We start from the raw sequence: 19,255 nt of genomic DNA on the forward strand, positions 1-19,255 counted from the left end.
GTAGCCAAGTGCACCTGAGGGAGGTAGACAATTGCTGCAGCAAAACATAATCTTCTGTTGCACTGCTCGCAAACAAGTTTTACATCTAAGAAAGAATTTTAAAAATTCTATTTGACACCCGAGAGAACGCAACACGATAAATATCCTCAACTGGGGGGGTTGGCTCACAGGTGGGAGGACATTTAAAAAGGTCTCACCTAATTTCTTGAGGCAAGGGTTGAGCTGGTTTGTACAAATCACACCGGTAGAAAGCAATCACTGCGAGTTCATATCAACTATTTGCAGCCCCTGTTCCTGAGCAGCAGCGATCCCTCCGCCTCTTCTCCTTCCCACCCCTTACACTGCCTCCTGAGGCAGCCACTCTTCACCCCTCCCCACTGTGTACATTTCCCAGAATACAGGACCTCAGGCCAAAGATACCAGCCCTATTAATCACCTCTGCTGTACCCCAATCATAGTAGGGAAAGTCAGATCCAGAAAGGACACAGGACTCACCAACCATGCTCACAGGGCAGATTCCGTTTGCTGCCTCCAGCCCCTCATTCCCGCCTTAATTGTAGGGCTCTGCATTATAGCCACATAATTCATGCCTCCCTAATTAAGGCTGTCAACAGCCCCCTTGTAAAGCTGGAAAATGTACAGCACCTGCTCTCTGGGAACCCTGTGCCAGGGATTGGTAGTGGGGAGTGCCAGGTGTGTGAGGGGGGGACTTGCCAAAGGGCGCATTGATTGGCTTCTCAATCGCAGTGCCGGGCATTTATGTTTGATTCTGGGAGCAGGGATGATGGCCAAAGGGTCTCCTGTGCCAGGTATCCAGGCACAGAAAGGGGAGGAGACTGGAGTATAGAGAAGTGAGAGGTTTTAAAGAATATGCTCTTAGCACTGCTTGCAAGATCCTACCTCTCCCCTAGAGGGAGGTGCTGGGAAACAGTATGCAGAAAGTAAACCGGGAAGACTAAACAGAGTAGCCTTTGGTTGGTATTACCCGCTGGTGCTTGCTGCTCTGGGGCACCTGAAGCACAGAGCTGCTCAGACAGCTCTTCAAAGGCACTAATCCTCTCAGCAGCTCTGCAGCGAGGCCTGGTAGGGAGAGGTAAGGAAAAGGACACGGCCCTTGACTCGGCCCTCTTCTCCCTGCTGGGCAACCTTGGCCCTCACAAGCTGAGACTCTGCCATGCTGGGAATAAATCATCTCACGGTCTACTTAGAGGGACAGGTCAAAAGCTGAGAAAAGCCTCAAAGGCTGTAGAGGTGGGAAGCAGAGTCCGAGATGCTGAGGGCAGGAGGCAGTCAGTTGGGAGAAGTGCTTGTTTCTGTGCTCTTGGTCCTGATGTGATCCAGGGAAGGTGGCCTGTGCTGGATTAGATTCACCAGGGCCTATAGGTCTTCTGTTACCCTGTAGCCATGGAGGGGACCGGTCTCACTGGGGAGTGGAGGCTGGCCCCATGCCCTGCAAGAGGAGGAGAAAAGCTTGTGTGGGCTGAGTCGACAATAGGTAATTGGATTGTAATCACCCGCCTGGCTTCCGCGCACCACTGGGGTCGCTGCTTTCAGTGAGCAGTCAGCACTGTGTGGTGGGAGGGGGTAGAGATTCAATAGCAAATCCCAGGTGGAGAGCCAAGGGGGAGGAGCAGCAGATGGGCAAATTTTCTTCTGTCTCTCCCTCCCCTTCCTTGCCTAAATAACGCTGGCTGCCTACTAGCTATTTACCAGCAGATCCAAGGTGGGTCCACATCTTTTGTGAAGACTAAGATGGATGGGTAAAGGGCTAAGGTTTTGGGGAGAACTCTTCCCCGAAATTCTTTGTGTTGAAGGATGTGCTGGTGGAAAAAGAAAGTGCACCTAGGAGTACAGGTAGAGGTGGCAAAGATGGAAGAGCGGGGGCCTCTGCTCTCTGAATCTATTTGTGATCAGAGTTTGACCTGGATCAGAGTTTGGGTTTAGTGTACTTGTGAGAGACTCTCACCCTCAACCCTCGCCAGGGGCACTGTCCCAGGCAGCCCAAAGATATCTATGGCCAGCAAACCTGGCCTCTGGGGCTCCCTTGCCAAGCAAAGGAAACACAGTTCATCATCAGGAGGGAGGTACCTTTCACCAAGAAAAGAAAGGGGAGTGGGGCCCTGGAGGCAGAGGGCAGGGCAAAGTGGCAGGAGGCCAGCCTCACTCAGGCTGATGCAGTGCCCAGACGTGCCAGCCAGTCAGCCCGCTTGAGTTCCAAGGCCTGCAGGAAGCCTTGGACCCGCTCTTCTCGTCTGGCTGAGAGTTTGTGCAAGCGTGTCCGTCGGAGCTGGGCGTCCCCACTGGCCTGGAGCCCCTCTTGCAGCAGCTGTTCTGTCACTGCAGCCTGGTCCCTCTCCAGCTGCTGCCTCTTCCGATCCTCTGCATACATGTCTCGGGCCTTCTGCTAGAGAAAAGTGGGGATTGGGGTGGGGAGATCATTTTTAGGCGTGGGTGGAATTGGGATGGAGGAGGTAAGGGTGGGGCACAGGACGGGCCAAGTTAAGTGGAACAGTGGGAAGTCTGTAGCAGATTTGGAAAGGTTTGGGAGTAGGTGTGCAATGGGTGGTGCCCATGTTGTATAGGCAGGGCAGTAGCAGTTCTGGATCCATCTTGGTTTGTTTTGGGTGGGAGTTTCTATATTTCTTGAAATTCTTCCCAAGTTTGCACTTGGAAGGGAACAAGGCAAATGTGGGTGTGACTTCTGGTTCCCCCACCACCTAGCTTTATGGCTTTGGGCAAATCCTCTCCTAACCTCACTTCTTCATCTGTAAAGCGGGGCGTTGTGCCTACCTTGAAGAGTGGTTTTAAGGATTAGAGATAAAATATGCAAAACCCCTCCAGCATATTAGCAGGCTCTCAAACAGAAACAGCAATTTTACAAGTTATTACTCTGATGCAAGGAAGGTTCTATTCCTGCCTGGGGCACATCAGTGGGTCATTTCTTTGGTTTCCCAGGTCACTCTAAGGGTGCCATCCTCCCAACTCCCTAAAGTTATCTTTCAGGGTCTGGATCCAGAACTGCCTCTCATATGGAGACCAGGCTGACTCGCCCAGCAAATGACCCTCCTGTGAACATTATGAGAAGCAGTTTCAGCTTTCTTAAGCCACTTACTTCATCCTGCCTCTAGAATAGGCATTAGTGTCCATAGTCCACATTTTCTGTTAGAAAAATGAACCCTTGAAGGCTCAGTGGAGCCCTCAGGCTCCTGGAACCAGTTCTGACACCAGGTAAGTGATTATATTCCTTGGCAGCACTTCTCATACCCTGTGTGTATCTTCAGACAAACCATAAACTCCTAGAGGACAGAGACTGTGGCTTTTCCTTTCTGGCACTTGGGGCACCCTGTACATGTGAAATGCTCAGTACACTGACTGTATGATCCCAGGAGGACAAGGAGGATGCTCCTGGCACAGAAGGAGAAAACCCTTCTGGAGCAGAACCAAGGCCTTGCTGTGCCTCACTGATGCTCTCTGCTCCTGCCACTCTAACAGGCTGCAGAACCTTAGCACCAGAGTCCCTCCTGCCAAACCTATTCCATGTGTGAGAAACTCCCATTTTGCTGCCGATTTGGCATCCTATACCCTTTGTGACCCTTACCACATTCTACCTTGTACTGTGGTATCTGGGTACCTGTCTGTGTCCTACTCAGCCTGTGAACACCTGGATTGCTTTGTTTTAATCCTTTAAGGAATATCTTACATGTACACAAGCACTTCATCTGCAGTCTCACTTGACCCTCCCAAAAGAGTTACGGAGGTACTTTCTATCTGCTGGAGACAGACATGGAGGTTCAGAGTAGGGAAGTGATTTGCTAGGGTCTCTCAGCAATAAAGACTTACTGCATGAATAAAGATGACAAATGAAAAATCTGGAAAATCCCCCCTCCAGGCTGTTGAATGATCCAAGGCATTCAAGGGTACTCTTCTGCTATGATAATGAACTCCCATGTGGAGCCATGAAGACTAAAACAAGCTTAAAAAGTTGCTGCTAAGGGTCTTCATCTTGTTAGAAGGGCTTCTTCCTGGCCTTAGTCAGGAGGAACCCTGGGTCCTACAGACAAGACTTTATTGGGGGTACGGAAATGCACAGGACGTAGTCACTGCGATCCATGTGCTTACAGGCTGAGGAGGACACAGAGATGTACCCAAATACCATAATACAAGGTGGGATGTGGTAAGGATCATCATGGAGGTAAGAGAAAGGGCCATGCAGTTCAGAGGAAAGAAACTGTGGTTGATGAAGGTCAAGGGGGCAGTGAAATCTCATGGTCAGGCAGAATCTGAGCTGAGCTTTAACCAATGGGGAAGATTCAGATAAAGGTAGAGTGTATGGGGGGAGGAGAATATCAGGCGGGGGAATAATGGGCAAAGACTCAGGAAATCAAAGAGCGTGATCAGGCCAGTGTGAGTCTGCCTGGAATACTGGGGTTTCAGAAGTTTCTGTCCAGAGGACTCCCTCACCTCTCCAAGCCTATTTCTTCATCTGCAAAATGGGGACGACAGTGTCCATATCACTGGGTGGTTTGAGGGAACATGAGATAATGAATGCCCAATCTGGTGCTTGGCTATTAACAGTTAGCCCTTCTTCTGTCACCACTGCTTGTGGCTAGGACTAAGTAGGCTAAGTCCTGGCTGAACAGGAAGGATGAGGGCACCGAGCCACAGAAGGAGGAAATGCGGAGCTGGTTAAAATTGCTCCATGAGGCTCAGGCTTTTTCCAAATGGCAGCCCTAGACTGAGTGCTGAGCAGGGAGGCTGAAGCCAAGCAGACCCTGGCCCCTAATTTGCCAGGAATCAGCGATTCACTGTTAGGATGACAGAGTCAGGGGAGCTCGTAAAGACCATCAGCTCTAGCCTTCTCATTGCACAGACAAGGACACCAAGGCTGAGGTGGGGAGGGGCTTGGCCTAGGTCACACAGTGGGTTGAAGTTCCCTTGGTTTCTCCACTAACTTTTTTTTTTTTTTTTTTTGCGGTACGCGGGCCTCTCACTGTTGTGGCCTCTCCCATTGCGGAGCACAGGCTCCAGACGTGCAGGCTCAGTGGCCATGACTCACGGGCCTAGCCACTCCACGGCATGTGGGATCTTCCCGGGCACGAACCCGTGTCCCCTGCATCGGCAGGCGGACTCTCAACCACTGCACCACCAGGGAAGCCCTAAGATAACTTCTTGAAAGATCATTGGAAAATGTGTTTCGTGCCTCTGGATAAGCTGTACTTTCTAGGGGTGGAGTGGGGAACCAGTGGCCTGCATCTGGGCACCTCTGTGCAACCTCCACATGGTCTGGATCTACCGCCCTATCTCAAAGGTGTTGTAAGTTCTCAGGTACTCAGCCTCTGAAAATCTAGGCTAGTGGAAGTCCTAATAGTCAATCTCTCTCTCCCTGACCATACTGTCTACTCTCCCTGTGTAATGACCAATCAGGGGAGAGGGCGTTAATAATTACCTTAGACACTTCTCATGCAGACCTTATGGTGTAAGGGCTCCAAGGAGCTCGTTTTGAGAAATGGGGCCCTAACCTATTAATATAAATCTCTCCTGGGCATTAAGCCTCTCTGCTCTTGTTCCCTCCTCAGCAGAATTAGGGAACAAGATGTAATAGCCCCTCCAGTATATAAACCCTCAAGTCCTCTGACCTCACTGGGGCATGGAGAGGATGCAGGTCTTGGGTTTCAAAACATTCATTAGCTAATGACAAGTCTTCCCATAAGTCCCCATTTGCCACAATCAATATGCCCAGGTCAGTAGCATGGGGGGTGCATTTCTGAGGGCTGTTAGAGACAGTACCTCTTGCTGAAAACATGATGTTTTGACGAGCACCCAGAGTCTCCCTGCTAAGGGAACTGTACTGGTGATGGGATGAGCGGGGTGCTAAGTGTCTGTGGTTTTTCTGGAGACAGATGAAGTCTGAAGAGCCCAGACACACACATTGTGAACGATATTGGCCACCAGTCTCTGAAAATGAACTCTGTTCCAGCGCTTTTAGTGTATTAGCTTACTGAAGACTTATCACAAATCTGTGAGGCAGGTATTATTATTATCATTACTCCTCTCATTTTACAGATGAGAAAAGTGATTCTCTGAAGGGTTAAGTAATTGCCCAGTCAGTCACACAGCTAGAAGGCAGCGCCATGACTCAAAGTCAGAAATGTCTGAGACAATAGCTGAAGTTTTTAACTTCTCTTGAGAAGAAGATAGTGACTACCTAAAGAGCACTAGAAATAAAATGGTTGATTGTTCCACCCTGGCGTTTAACCTCTGACAAATGCATCAAAGGAAGTTTAATGGGAATATGTATATTCTCCCTCTATATCATTACAGATTAAGTAGACCGAACACTTATTCCTCATCTCTGTCAAAGATCCCCCCATGGACCTACCATCCATGCAGCTTGTGGCCTCATATTCTGAGGATCGGTGGCTCTGTACTGCTGCCCACCCCTTCCTTGCCCTCATTTTCTATCTGTCCTACTGTGTCATAGTCGAGATTTCTTCCATTTGCCAACCCCCATTCTCTAAGACTGATGGGTGACCACCTGGAAACTGCCACGGTCCCTTCAGATACCAAGGTGTAGCCTCCAACAATTTGTAGCTGAGCCCCTGTTTCCATTAGCATCCATCAGCTGCCCTCATCCCAGTGAGCTACTATAGATCAAGAACCCAACTCCCTGCCCTGGCTTCCTGCAGGGAATGGGGACATACTGGGCAGGGCTTAGAGACAGAGCAGCTCAGAATTTAACAATGGGAATTTGGGAGATGGGTCAAGAACACAGATGTGGAGGCAGAATACCAAAGGGTATGGGAACAAGGAACTGTGAAGAGTCCAATTTGGTGATGATACAGGATACATACAAGGGAGATATTAGAAAGATCAGCTCTCTGGTCTGAGGTCAAACTGGCCAGGATGTTGTCAGTCTGGATTGTACGCTTAGTGCTTCTGCTGAGGTGCTAAGATTTCTAGAAACAGAGTTTGAGGGCTCCTGGGTAGAGGGAATCTGGCCAAAACCTCTATGAGGTCTGCTGAAAAAAGGTTCAGGGAAGTCAATATCTGTTATTACTTTGGTTTCCTCACTCTAAAAATGGGGGCAATTAATAATAGTATCTACCTTATAGAACTACATAGAATGTAAGTAAAAGGATGCCTGACACGTAAGAACTCAATAAATGTTTGAAATTATGATTCTTAGGTACCAAATGAAACTCTTAATGGCTGTCCTCAAACACGTTCCACCCCATCCTAGGAAACAGCAGAGCCATCTACCCAGCTGCCCAGGCCAAAACCTAAATGTTTTGGTTCCTAATAACATTAACATTTGTACTCATTTGTTTTATCCTACAAGATGCATAAGAGAGTTTCACAGTTACATCATCAACATTACCACTAATAAACCTCCTAAGTAATGTTTAAGTTAGCTTTCCAGTTTGTATTATCCTTAGAATATATCCTACTAAAAATGTATAGTCAGAGAACTATGTTCAGGTAACTGGAATTAATCCCTTTCTCTGGGGGTTATATTATCAACTTAGTTTCATTTGTTTCTGTTATAACTTTTGTTTTTCCTCCATCTCAGTCCACTCAGCCCTCCCCTTCTCTACAGCTGCAACCCCACCTTGAGGCACATTCTCCCACCTGGACTACTGTAGGAGTTTGGTCTCTGACTCCTGCCCTCTGAAAATCCTGAGTGATTTTTACAAAATGTAAATCAGATCCTGTCACTCCCCTGATCAAAAGTCTTCAGATGTGTCATCATGGCCTACAAGGCCCTCAGTGATCAGAGGCCTGACTCCTACCCAGCCTCATCCCACATCCTTCTCCCTCATGTGTGCTGGCCTCTTTCTTTGTTCTTCCAAGACCTAAACTTTATAACTTTAGTATCCTTGCCCTTGCTGCTCCCTCTGCAGAGAATAATTCTTTCCCCCTGGATTTTTACCCATCTGGCTATCTCTCATCTCTAATATAATGGCTTAAAAAAGACCTCCTTAGAGAGGCCTTCCTTGACTGCTTTATTCAGCACCTCCTGCTCTCTTCATTACTTCCTAGCATATCACCCTATTTTCTTCATTGCCTTATTACAATCTGAAATTATTGTATATACTTGTTTACTTATTATCTGTCTCCTCAAGTAAAAATATAAGCTCCATGAAGGCAGGGATCTTGTCTGGCCAACTAACTGCTTGACTCTCTTGTGCCTAATACTAACATAGTGCCTGACTCAGACCAGGTACTCAGTAATAAGACATTTATGAAATGAGTGAAACTTGAGGTAATTCCTCCGATAGCCATGTGGGAAAGTATCTGAGAAACCTGAAATTACTAAAAGACTTCTGAGTAGCCAACTTAGAGACAAGAATATCCATACACAAAAGCTCGTGCACCAAGATCCTCTGGGCTTCATGCAAGGCCAGTTTACTCTCACTTTACAGACATAACTCTAACAAGCTTGGTTGCCTGGTTTCCTTGCCTGTAGCTGATTTAAAACTGGAAATAGGAAGAGAAGGGAAGAAGGGATGCTGTCAAAATTAGCCATTGACCATATACAAGAAACCCCAAAGCCAAGTATTTGGGGACAATCTAGCTTAGAGAAAGAGTCCCACCCTTCAAGGCCATCCTGCACAGTGAAGTCCTTCAAGATGGCAGTTACTAACAAAATTATCGTTATCAGCATCATTAGAATGTGATTATTCTAATCATCATCATTACTAGCAAGTGCCTGGTATACAGAAGGTGTTAATGAATTATGCACAAGACCTGTTTAAGAAAGTTTTCTATCAAAATAGGATTAAAAAAAGTTTTAGTTCTTAAAGGGAGACTTGGTCATGTGGAAAAATCTGATATTCATTCCTCTCTGACAGTGGATAATTGAGACTTTGCTGTTTTTCCTTTTACTTGAACTCAACTTCCTTTTTCAATTTCCTCATAGTCTGAGACTAAATGATCAAGCACATGACCAAACCTTCATGATTTGATTGACTTATTCCAGGAGTTCTGGACTTGGGATTCATGGAAAGATTTTAGGAGTTATGTGAACCCCCAGAAGCAGTTTATGTGTTAAAGGGATTAATGTAATTCTATGCAAAATGCCATGTGTTAGAGTGATCTTTGCAATTTTTCTAGGGAGATGGTCTACGGCTTTCGTTAGCTTCTCCAAGGAGTCTGCGATGCCAAGAGGACCGAAAAGCCCTGACTTATATCATTATTTCCTCCTGGCCATTATCTCTCCAGACTCAAGAAGCAGCACCAGCTTTGGGTTTAAAATTCTGTGACCCTGGGACAGTTACCCTGCCCCTCTGTTGCCATATCTGAAAAACGAGGATGCCAAGCCTGCTGGATTGCTGGAAGGGTTAAATGAGAAAACTTACATGAAAACACCAAAGTGCCTTAGTAGACCCTCAATACGTTAGCTGCCACCACCACACGCACTGCCATTGTTATTAAGAGCCCTAATCAGACGTAGGTGACTCTGCCTCCTAATGAAACCTGTTTCAAGATCTGGTGATCAAAACTGAAAGCAGAACTTCAAGTCTTGGTAGAACACACTTTCATACAACAGAAAGACAGTGCTATTTCATTTTTAACCCCTCTGGAAGCATCTTGGATTTTGTATACTTCCACTTCTACAATCTTTTATTAGGCTAATTCCTTCAGGGAGTAATGGCCAATCTCTCTGAGAAGCCTTTTCTGGGTTTCCACAGTAAAGAGATTAAAGATTTATAACTTGAATCCCAGTTCCGTCTTTTATTGGTTATGTGTCCTTAGCTAAATAATTTTGATTTACTCATTTGCACAAATGGGGCTAATAATACCTACCTCATTGGGTTCTTGGGAACATTGAATGAGATAGTGCATATAAACTGTTCACAGTGCCTGACACATAGTAAATACTCAGTAAGTGGTAGCTACTCATCACTATCATTAACATGATTATTAGCAAGTGCCTGACATATATAGCTGTGGGTGGTCAATCAACGCTAACCTTTTCTTCCATTCCATCCAGTCAGGCCAGCCCTGAACTCTTACCTGAAGCATGCTATGGTTCATCTGGAACTGCAGGATGGCCTCACAGAGGTTCCAAAATGTGTATTCTGGCCACAGAACAGGCTGGAACACCAAGCAGGAGTGGGAGGTCTGGGAAAGGTGGGGAAGGAAGAGAGTATGGTTTAATAACATGTTACTGGAACACATCCTTGGTCAGGCTCCAAAGAAAGAGCAGGCTGATCACACCCAGAGAGGAGGTTGGACAGGCATCCTGAGCTGCAGCTGCTGCCGCCAGCCCGGATTCACTCACTAATAGGGGGACAGGTCATCTGAGGCAGTAAAATCACCTGCCTGTAGCAAGGCAGGACTAAAGCGAGACTAGATCAACATTTCCACCAGGATTTTTCTAAGCCAATTTTAGGGCTATGAAATAACATCTAGATTATGTTACTGGCTCTTGGCCCTTAGAGGTCATCTGGGAGACACAGTGTCTGATAAAAGTTAGCAATGAACAAATGGTAGCTGCCATTGTTATTTTTAAGTAGCAGAGTATGGGACAATGGTTAAGAGCATGGGCTCTGGGGCCTGACTGCCTGGCTTTGAATTCTGGCTCCACCGTTTACCATCTATTTGACCTCAGGTAAGTTGCTTAACTTCTCTGGGCCTCAGTGTCCTCAACTGTAAAACTGGGTAATGAGAATAACTAATTTTTAAGGTACTGTGAAAATTTAACAAGATAACATACATAAAGCAGAGCACAGAGCTGGGTGAACTTTTAACAATAATCACTGATGTAAGACTCCCTTTTGGAACATTCTTGACAGCCACTGCTTGACACCTTTAGTGGTGAGGAATTCAGTGCCTCAAGGGGGATAACTTTAGCTGTCAGATAGCTCATTAAGTTAAACCAATGTCACCTACCAAGGTCTCAGGTCGTTTCTCTGGAACAACTTTATTTCTTCTTCAAACTGACATTCTTTCAAATATTTGAAGGCTAGCTTAGAACTGCCTGTTATCTGTTCCCAAGGTTGTAATGACTTGTTCAGTTTGTCTTTTCCAACAAACTGTAAGTTTTAAGATAGTAGGGGTTGGGCTTCCCTGGTGGCGCAGTGGTTAAGAATCCGCCTGCCAATGCAGGAGACACAGGTTCGGGCCCTGGTCCGGAAAGATCCCACATGCCTCGGAGCAACTAAGCCCATGCGCCACAACTACCGAGCCTGCGCTCTAGAGCCTTCTAGCCACAGCTACTGAAGCCCACGCGCCTAGAGCCCATGTTCCGCAACAAGAGAAGCCACCACAATGAGAAGCCCACGCACTGCAACAAAGAGTATCCCCGGCTCGCGGTAACTAGAGAAAGCCCATGCACAGCAACGAAGACCCAACGCAGCCATAAATAAGTAAGTAAGTAAATAAATAAATAAATGATAGTAGGGATTATTTCTAACTTGGTTACTGCCATATTTCCAGCACAAAGGAGGAACTCAATATTTTTTTCCCAAGAGAATAAACTATCACCATTCTTCTCTTTCCCAGACCATTATTCTTCACTCATTCCTCATAGCAGCGGTCCCCAACCTTTTAGGTGCCAGGGACCGGTTTCATGGAAGACAATTTTTCCATGGACAGGGTCGGGTGGGGGGATGGATGGATGGTTCAGGCAGGAATGCGAGCGATGGGGAGCGGCAGATGAAGCTTCGCTTGCTCGCCCGCTGCTCACCTCCTGCTGTGCAGCCCGGTTCCTAACAGGCCGCAGACTGGTGGTAGTGGTCCGTGGCCCAGGGGTTGGGGACCCCTGCCTTATAGGACATGAGCTTTAGACTCCTTGCCATCCAGGTTGGCCTCTTCTGCTAAGTCCTCTAGTTTACCAGTGCAATCTCTTTTTTTTTTTTTTTTTTTTTTTTGCGGTAGGCGGGCCTCTCACTGCTGTGGCCTCTCCCCCTGCAGAGCACAGGCTCCGGACGCGCAGGCCCAGCAGCCATGGCTCACGGGCCCAGCCGCTCCGCGGCACGTGGGATCCTCCCAGACCGGGGCACGAACCCGTGTCCCCTGCATCGGCAGGCGGACTCCCAACCACTGCGCCACCAGGGAAGCCCCAGTGCAATCTCTTAAAACCCAGTGCCCAGAAGTAAACCCTCCAGACATAATCTGACCAGCAGAATGGGCCATAAAACCATAAGCTGCACATTATACTGCTTTCAATATAGCCAAAGACTAAAAGTATCTTCAGTAGCTAAATCTTCTTAGTTCACTCTTAAGACTATGGTCCATTAAAATTTCCAGAACTTTACCATGTGAATTGCTTCCAAGCCGAGTTTCTCCCTTCAGCCTCTCCTTGAACAAGATTTCCCCCAGCCAAGTGCTACCCAGGGGCCAACTTAACAGATGATGGAGATTTTCAAGCAAAGACAAACTTATTTGGATATGGGCTTTTAGAGAACTACCTACACTGGGATAACTGAGCTGATAGGCAATGGCAGGCCCTGAAGAAAGAGTTTGCATACAGTTTATATCTCCTGTGGCCTGTGCTTGTGTAGATGCAGCCCTTTAGTCTAAAGGTGAGAAATTAGTAAATGCAAGGCGAGGTTCTAGCCCAGAGGTGCTGGGTGACATGGCAGGTTACCAGGGCAGGAGCTTATGCTCAGAGACCTAAGGCAGAAGTCCAGTTCCTTGAAGAGAGGTACGAGTAAAGCTTTCACCACAGCTGGATAGCCTTGATTTTTCCCCTGGGCACTTTAGACAGCAAGAACTACACAGGCTCACAAAGCCAGGGACAGATGAGGAAGGGATAGCAAAAGTTACCCAGGCACAGCCTGGAGACATTTCTCTGGATTTTAGCTGACCCTCCAATCTGTTTTGTGGGTGCAGTCACAGTTTTCAGTTTCGACACAAACAGAACAATGGTTGGAAACGACCTACCTGCCAGAGGAGGAAGTCGCTGAGCCTCACTTCCCCAGAAGTCCGTATCAAGATGTCAGGATGAGGAGAGTGGTTGGTATAAAGGCACTTATCCAGCAGAGACTCAGAGACATCGCTAAGGTGAGTGGGGAAGAGACAAAGATAAGTCCACATCTCTTTTTGGATTATTCTCATGGTGAACTTTCTTACATAAAGCTTCCCAGTTTATAGAACACCATCAAATACATTAGCCAATACTACCTGGTATGTAGAAGGCCCTCAGCAAATGCTTGATAAATTAATGAATGGTTTCAATCCTCACAACTACATTAGGTACTTCTATCCTCACTTTATAGATAAGGAAACTGAGGCTCAGAGATGAAAAATTTGCCCAAAGCCATTTAGTTGCAGCCTAAAACCAGATGCACCCACCAGAATGTGTGTTGTCCTTCACTTAAAACATCTTGTTTTTAAAATGGATACACCCTATGACTCTGCAATTTGATGAAATACTATGCAACTGTTTTGTTTTTTTTAAAAATAAGTTTATTTATTTATTTTTGGCTGCACTGGGTCTTCGTTGCTGTGCACGGGCTTTTCTCTAGTTGTGGTGCGCGGGCCTCTCATTGCGGTGGCTTCTCTTGTTGCAGAGCACAGGCTCTAGGCACGTGGGCTTCAGTAGTTGTGGCACATGGGCTCAGTAGTTGTGGCACATGGGCTTAGTTGCTCCGCGGCATGTGGGATCTTCCCAGCCCAAGGCTCGAACCCGTGTCCCCTGCGTTGGCAGGCGGATTCCTAACCACTGCACCACCAGGGAAGCCCCCTATGCAACTGTTTTTAATAAAGATAAATCTAAATGCATGGACTTGGAAAGATGTCTAAGATGTAATATTAAATGAAAAAAGCACGTTTCAGAAAAAATACAGTGTGGAAAATACACACACACACTCACTCACACATGTGAATACATGTATATATAAACAAAGAACAAAATCTAGAAAGGCATACACCATTCTATTAATGGTGATTACCTCTGGAAGGTTGGATAAGAAGGAAATACTATCTCTTTTTACTTTATATACGTCTGTTATTGTTTGAATTTATTATAGAGAACATTTTTAAAACCTTAAATTTGGGCTTCCCTGGTGGCGCAGTGGTTGGGAGTCCGCCTGCCGATGCAGGGGACACGGGTTCGCACCCCGGTCCGGGAAGATCCCACATGCCGCAGAGTGGGTGGGCCCGTGGGCCATGGCTGCTAAGCCTGCACGTCCGGAGCCTGTGCTCCGCAATGGGAGAGGCCACAGCAGTAAGAGGCCCGCGTACCGCAAAAAAAAAAACAAACAAAAAACCTTAAATTTAAGTCATATGGACCGTGAAACACTGCAAAAAATCCACTTTACTTAGGATTTGAAAAAACAGCAAAATGATGAGCCCTCTTGTGTTTGATAAGAGCTACTTTCCCAAGCAGACACTCAGAAAGGAGACGGAATGAAGGAAGAATGGGGACTGGCAGCACTTATCTTAAGTTAAATTCTCCTGTCCATGGAAAGAGGGTATTTGCAAGACTGGTGTGTGGTGGTTCCAAGAATACTGTTTACCTATCCTGCTAAGTACCTAGAGGCAGGATTCATAATCTCCAGGTGGTAACAGCTGCATCTTAGGAAGGGTCTAGAAGACAAAATTTCTGGGTGGGAACATTTTTCTGGGAGCATAGTCAAAAAAAAGCAGAGATCTGGGCTGAGTGTTCAGAATAAGGATCTACACTTACTAGCTGTGTGCCTTTGGGTAAGTTACTCCATCTCTCAGTCATCTTTTTGCAAACCACAGAGGGAGCTTTATTTTCTGTACCATCATATGGTAAATAATATTCACTTATGACTGGGCAATAGGAAGGGCTCTGGTTCAGATTTCCCTGATAATTTCCCTGAGTCTTGTCTTGACAGCATGATCTTAATTCTTTAATTAAGAATGTGAAACCTGGGAGTTCCCTGGTCGTCTAGTGGTTAGGATTTGGCACTTTCACTGCCATGGCCTGGGTTCAATCCCTGGTCGGGGAATTGAGATCCTATAGGCCACATGGAGCAGCACCCCACCCCCAAAAAAGTGAAACCCTGTGCAATCAACAATTTCTCAGCTCTCTTATTTTTGAAATGGCACATTTGTCCTATCTACTTATAGATTATTGTGAGAGTCAAATCAAATGAAATAACAGATTTGAGTGTACCTTGGGAACTATAAAGCACTACATAAATAAGAGGAATAAAGGTTATTTCCAGACCCACTACCTTGCTGTGGGACTTTGGATCCCCACATAACCCCTCTGAATTTCAAATGTGTCTGCAATTTTTTTTTTGGCCACGCCGCGCAGCATCGGAATGACATGCAGATCTCAATTCCCCAACCAGGGATCGAACCCTCAGCCCCTGCAGTGGAAGTGCGGAGTCTTAACCACTGGAGCACCAGGGAAGCCCATCAACGAAACTTTTTAAACCTTGGTTAACTGGTCTTACAAAATAAGACAAATAATAGTCACTACCTTATATGAAAATTAGATGAGAATATGCATGATAAGCTTCTACTAGTCTCATGCCTGCCTCATAATAAGATCTGATGACTATTGTTTATTTTTAGTGTGTGTATATATATATATATATATATATATAAAATTATTTTTTCTTTTTTTTTCTTTTTTTTTTTTTTGTGTGTGTGTGTGTGTGTGTGGTACGTGGGCCTCTCACTGTTGTGGCCTCTCCCGTTGCGGAGCACAGGCTCCAGATGCACAGGCCCAGCGGCCATGGCTCACGGGCCCAGCCGCTCCGCAGCATGTGGGACCTTCCCAGACTGGGGCACAAGCCCGTGTCCCCTGCATCGGCAGGCGGACTCTCAACCACTGTGCCACCAGGGAAGCCCCTTCAGTATATTTTTTTGATGTGGACCATTTTTTTTTAAAGTCTTTATTGAATTTGTTATAATATTGCTTCTGTTTTATGTTTTGGTTTTTTGGCCACGAGGCATGTGGGATCTTAGCTCCTGACTAGGGATCAAACCCACACCCCGTGCATTGGAAGGTGAAATCTTAACCACTGGACAGTCATGGAAGTCCCTGATAACTATTAGTTATTAATTTTTTTTTTTTTTTTTTTTTTTTTGCGGTACGTGGGCCTCTCACTGTTGCGGCCTCTCCCGTTGCGGAGCACAGGCTCCAGATGCGCAGGCTCAGCGGCCATGGCTCACAGGCCCAGCCGCTCTGCAGCATGTGGGATCTTCCTGGATCGGGGCACGAACGTGTGTCCCCTGCATCGGCAGGCTGACTCTCAACCACTGCGCCACAAGGGAAGCCCCTAATTTTTATTTTTATACTGTGTTTTTGTTCATTTCAACCTTCTTATAAGGCAGTCAGTATGCCATAGTGAAAGAGAACACAGGCTCTGGAGCCAGGTTGGAAATCCTGGTCAACTGTGCGAACAAGTTATTTAACCTCACAGCAAGGTTCAATTTATAAAAACAGTATCTACCTCAAAGGGTCTAAGGATTAAATGAAATAATGTACGTGGAATACTTAGCAAGTGCTGGGCACAGAGTAAATGCTTAGTAAACATTAGCAATTATTATTAACACTATTGTTTTAAGAGGAAGACAGAGGCCTACAGACGGTCAAGACCTGCTCAAGAGAGTTTATTAACTATCATTTATGCTAAACCTAATTCCTTCTTCTATAATTTGAGATTCAAAAAACAATCTATTAAAATGACTGCTAGAAAAAAATATATTACCCTGGAGGAAAGGAAAATGAGGAGTTGGATGGTCGTGATGAGAGAATTGAAAAATTCCAGTTATGGGAAGGGTAGAGCCTGACTGTAATTAACTCATTGACTCTCTGTTATAAATATGGATTTGTCTAAAGCTGAATAATGTAAAGAGCACTGCCTCAGGCCCTGATCAGCCCAGTCTGAGTTGAACATCAAGCTTCCTGAGCTGATGGGTTGAGACATCAGCCTCCTTACCCTAGTAACCCACCCAGCCCACGCCATGTCTGCATGACTAACCCACACAGGCAAGTTACTAAACCACGCAGGGCAGAGAAAATGGATATGAGAAAACTAGCTGGGCAAGAAGCAGGGGGTCAGTGGCTACTGCAATGTGGTATCAGTATAAATCACGCTGCACTAGGAGGCAAGATCAGAGTTCTAGTTCCAGGCATGAATGCATATTAAATCTGCTTCCTAAATAGCTTTTTTTCTGTTTAGCATAAACACTTGTCCCTTATTTTTAATATGTTATTTAATTTATACAAAAAATTATATAAAACATTAATCGTAAAGCACTAAGAATAAAATGAACTATGAAATCATTCCCCAAGCCAAGAATCAGAAAATTATCAATAACTTTCATCTACTTATATATCCCTCATCTACTTATATCTCATCTTCCTGCCCAGCCCCCATACTGCCAACTTAACCAGTATCTTAATGTTTCTTCCCCAATGGCTCATTTTCAATCCACGTATTAATTGACCACTCTACAGCATTTGACACTGTTGCTCCCACCAATGCACACCTGCCACCCCACCTGTACTAACAAACACCCTCTTTTCTTGGCTTCTGTAATACTGGCAGCCCTTTTGTTTCTACCTTTCTGGTTGCTGATTCTCTTTTTTCCTTAAGGCTCATTTCCCTCTACCCAGCCAGTAAAACTTATGAGTTTCTCAAAACTCCATCCTAGGCCCTCTCTTCTTCTCACTCTAGACTCTCCTTAGACTCCTCATGCTCTCTCTTTGCTTCAGGTACCATGCTGCTATCTCCAGTCCCCACTTCTCTCTACTGTCAACCTGATATCTGTGTTCAACATCTACAATATATCCCAAACCAAACTCCTGACTTTCTTCCTCAAACTGCAGCCTCTCAGGGTTCTCAGCACAGAGAAGGGCACCACTATCCACTGTTTTAAAAGTCAAAAACCCTGGAGTCACCCATAACACATCCTTATCCCAGAGTCAGTCCATCAAGTCCTCTCGACTTTTTTTTCTCTCAGTAGTATTTTTTTTGAATTTTATTTATTTTTTAATACAGCAGGTTCTTATTAGTTATATATTTTATACATATTAGTGTATATATGTCAATCCCAATCTCCCAATTCATCCCACCACCACCCCCCAAGTCCTCTCTATTTGATCTGCTTCATAGCTCTTAATGCAGTCTGTTTGGTCTATTCCACCATCACCACCATAATCCAAGCTCCCTTCCAAGTACTCTCTACTTGAATTATTCCAACAGTATTTGTGCAACCAACAAGCTCCTCATAATACTGCCTCTTTCCCCAGTTACTGCTTATCCTCTCACCCACTTCTTACGTCACTTATCATTTCCTTTGGGGAGCCTTCCCTACCAGGTCCATTCCTCTTACTATAAATTCTTGTTGAACCATGCACCAATGCCTTTATCATGCTTACCATCATTATAAATTTATGCTAATTTGTATAATGTTGATAATGTTTGTTTCCCTTACCAGAGATCCACGAAAGCAGGAAATATGTGTTTTTTATTTTTACCACTGTATCCCCTATATACAGCAATGTGTCTGGCCTTTAGTTGGCACTTAAAAAATATTTGTTACACGAATAAATGATTGAATGCATAAACTATGTGGCACAGAAAGATCACTCGGCTGTTGGAGAGGAGAGGGATTCATAAGATAGCCTTAAAAACTGTCTCCTTTTCTTCTTATCTAATTTCATTCTCACTGAGAAACTTCTTCATTTTTAATTTAGTTTCCCAGGAAAATCGAATTACACCCAAGAAGGGAGTCAGAAAAACTCCTGGGTCCCACAATCCCATATATAATAAAGGTAAGGACAAAAACTCTGGAATCAGACAGTTTTTGATAGGAGTCCCAGCTCTGGCACTTACTAGCAGAATGACCTTGGGACAGTCATTTCAATGTGAGCTCAGTTTTCTCATCTATAAAATGGAGAAAAGACTCAAATCTCTTAAACACGAGAATATTGACTTAATCAAATAAACACAGCATAACACATTGCCTGGCTTGTTTTTTGCTACTATTATTTTACTACTGCTGTTGTTAGTTTACTAATATTATTACCAAAGGTTACACTAATAATAACAGACAGATGGCTTCTAAAGTCTCTCCCAGCTCTAATAATTCTACCGTGTTGCTAATGATGAACAACTTTCTTTTTGAAAAATACCTGGATCTTGCATGGAACTGTAACATGAGAGGGCTAAAGGCCAGTACCCCCAACAAGCTGCATTCCTGAAAAATCATTCTTAGAAAAACTCTGCCAAAGGGCCAGCAGGGCATGGTGTTGTATTGAATGCCACAGTGTTGCTACAAGCCATGCCATTTTTTCTGGAGCTTCTTGGTTTGT

The 19,255-nt window shown here is 45.3% G+C and overlaps 1 protein-coding gene across 3 annotated transcripts in view; it reads right to left on the reverse strand.

Annotated features, from left to right (window-relative positions):
- Nucleotides 1–91: 91 nt before the first annotated feature.
- Nucleotides 92–19,255, reverse strand: part of DHDDS (dehydrodolichyl diphosphate synthase subunit) — a 28,793-nt gene continuing 9,629 nt past the window's right edge. For 2 of the 3 annotated variants that reach the window (XM_081224144.1, XM_081224145.1), the window contains exons 7-9: nucleotides 12,892–13,006; nucleotides 10,018–10,125; nucleotides 92–2,404 (exon numbers count right to left, since the gene is read on the reverse strand). In XM_081224144.1, the coding sequence (XP_081080270.1) occupies nucleotides 2,165–2,404; nucleotides 10,018–10,125; nucleotides 12,892–13,006 (463 nt within the window). In that variant the 3' untranslated portion in view covers nucleotides 92–2,164. The remainder of the gene's footprint in view (nucleotides 2,405–10,017; nucleotides 10,126–12,891; nucleotides 13,007–19,255) is intronic. The other variant, XM_081224146.1, reaches the window with a different exon arrangement.

Source organism: Mesoplodon bidens, assembly GCF_964165515.1.
Source record: "Mesoplodon bidens genome assembly, chromosome: 2".
Taxonomy (NCBI): Eukaryota; Metazoa; Chordata; class Mammalia; order Artiodactyla; family Ziphiidae; genus Mesoplodon; species Mesoplodon bidens.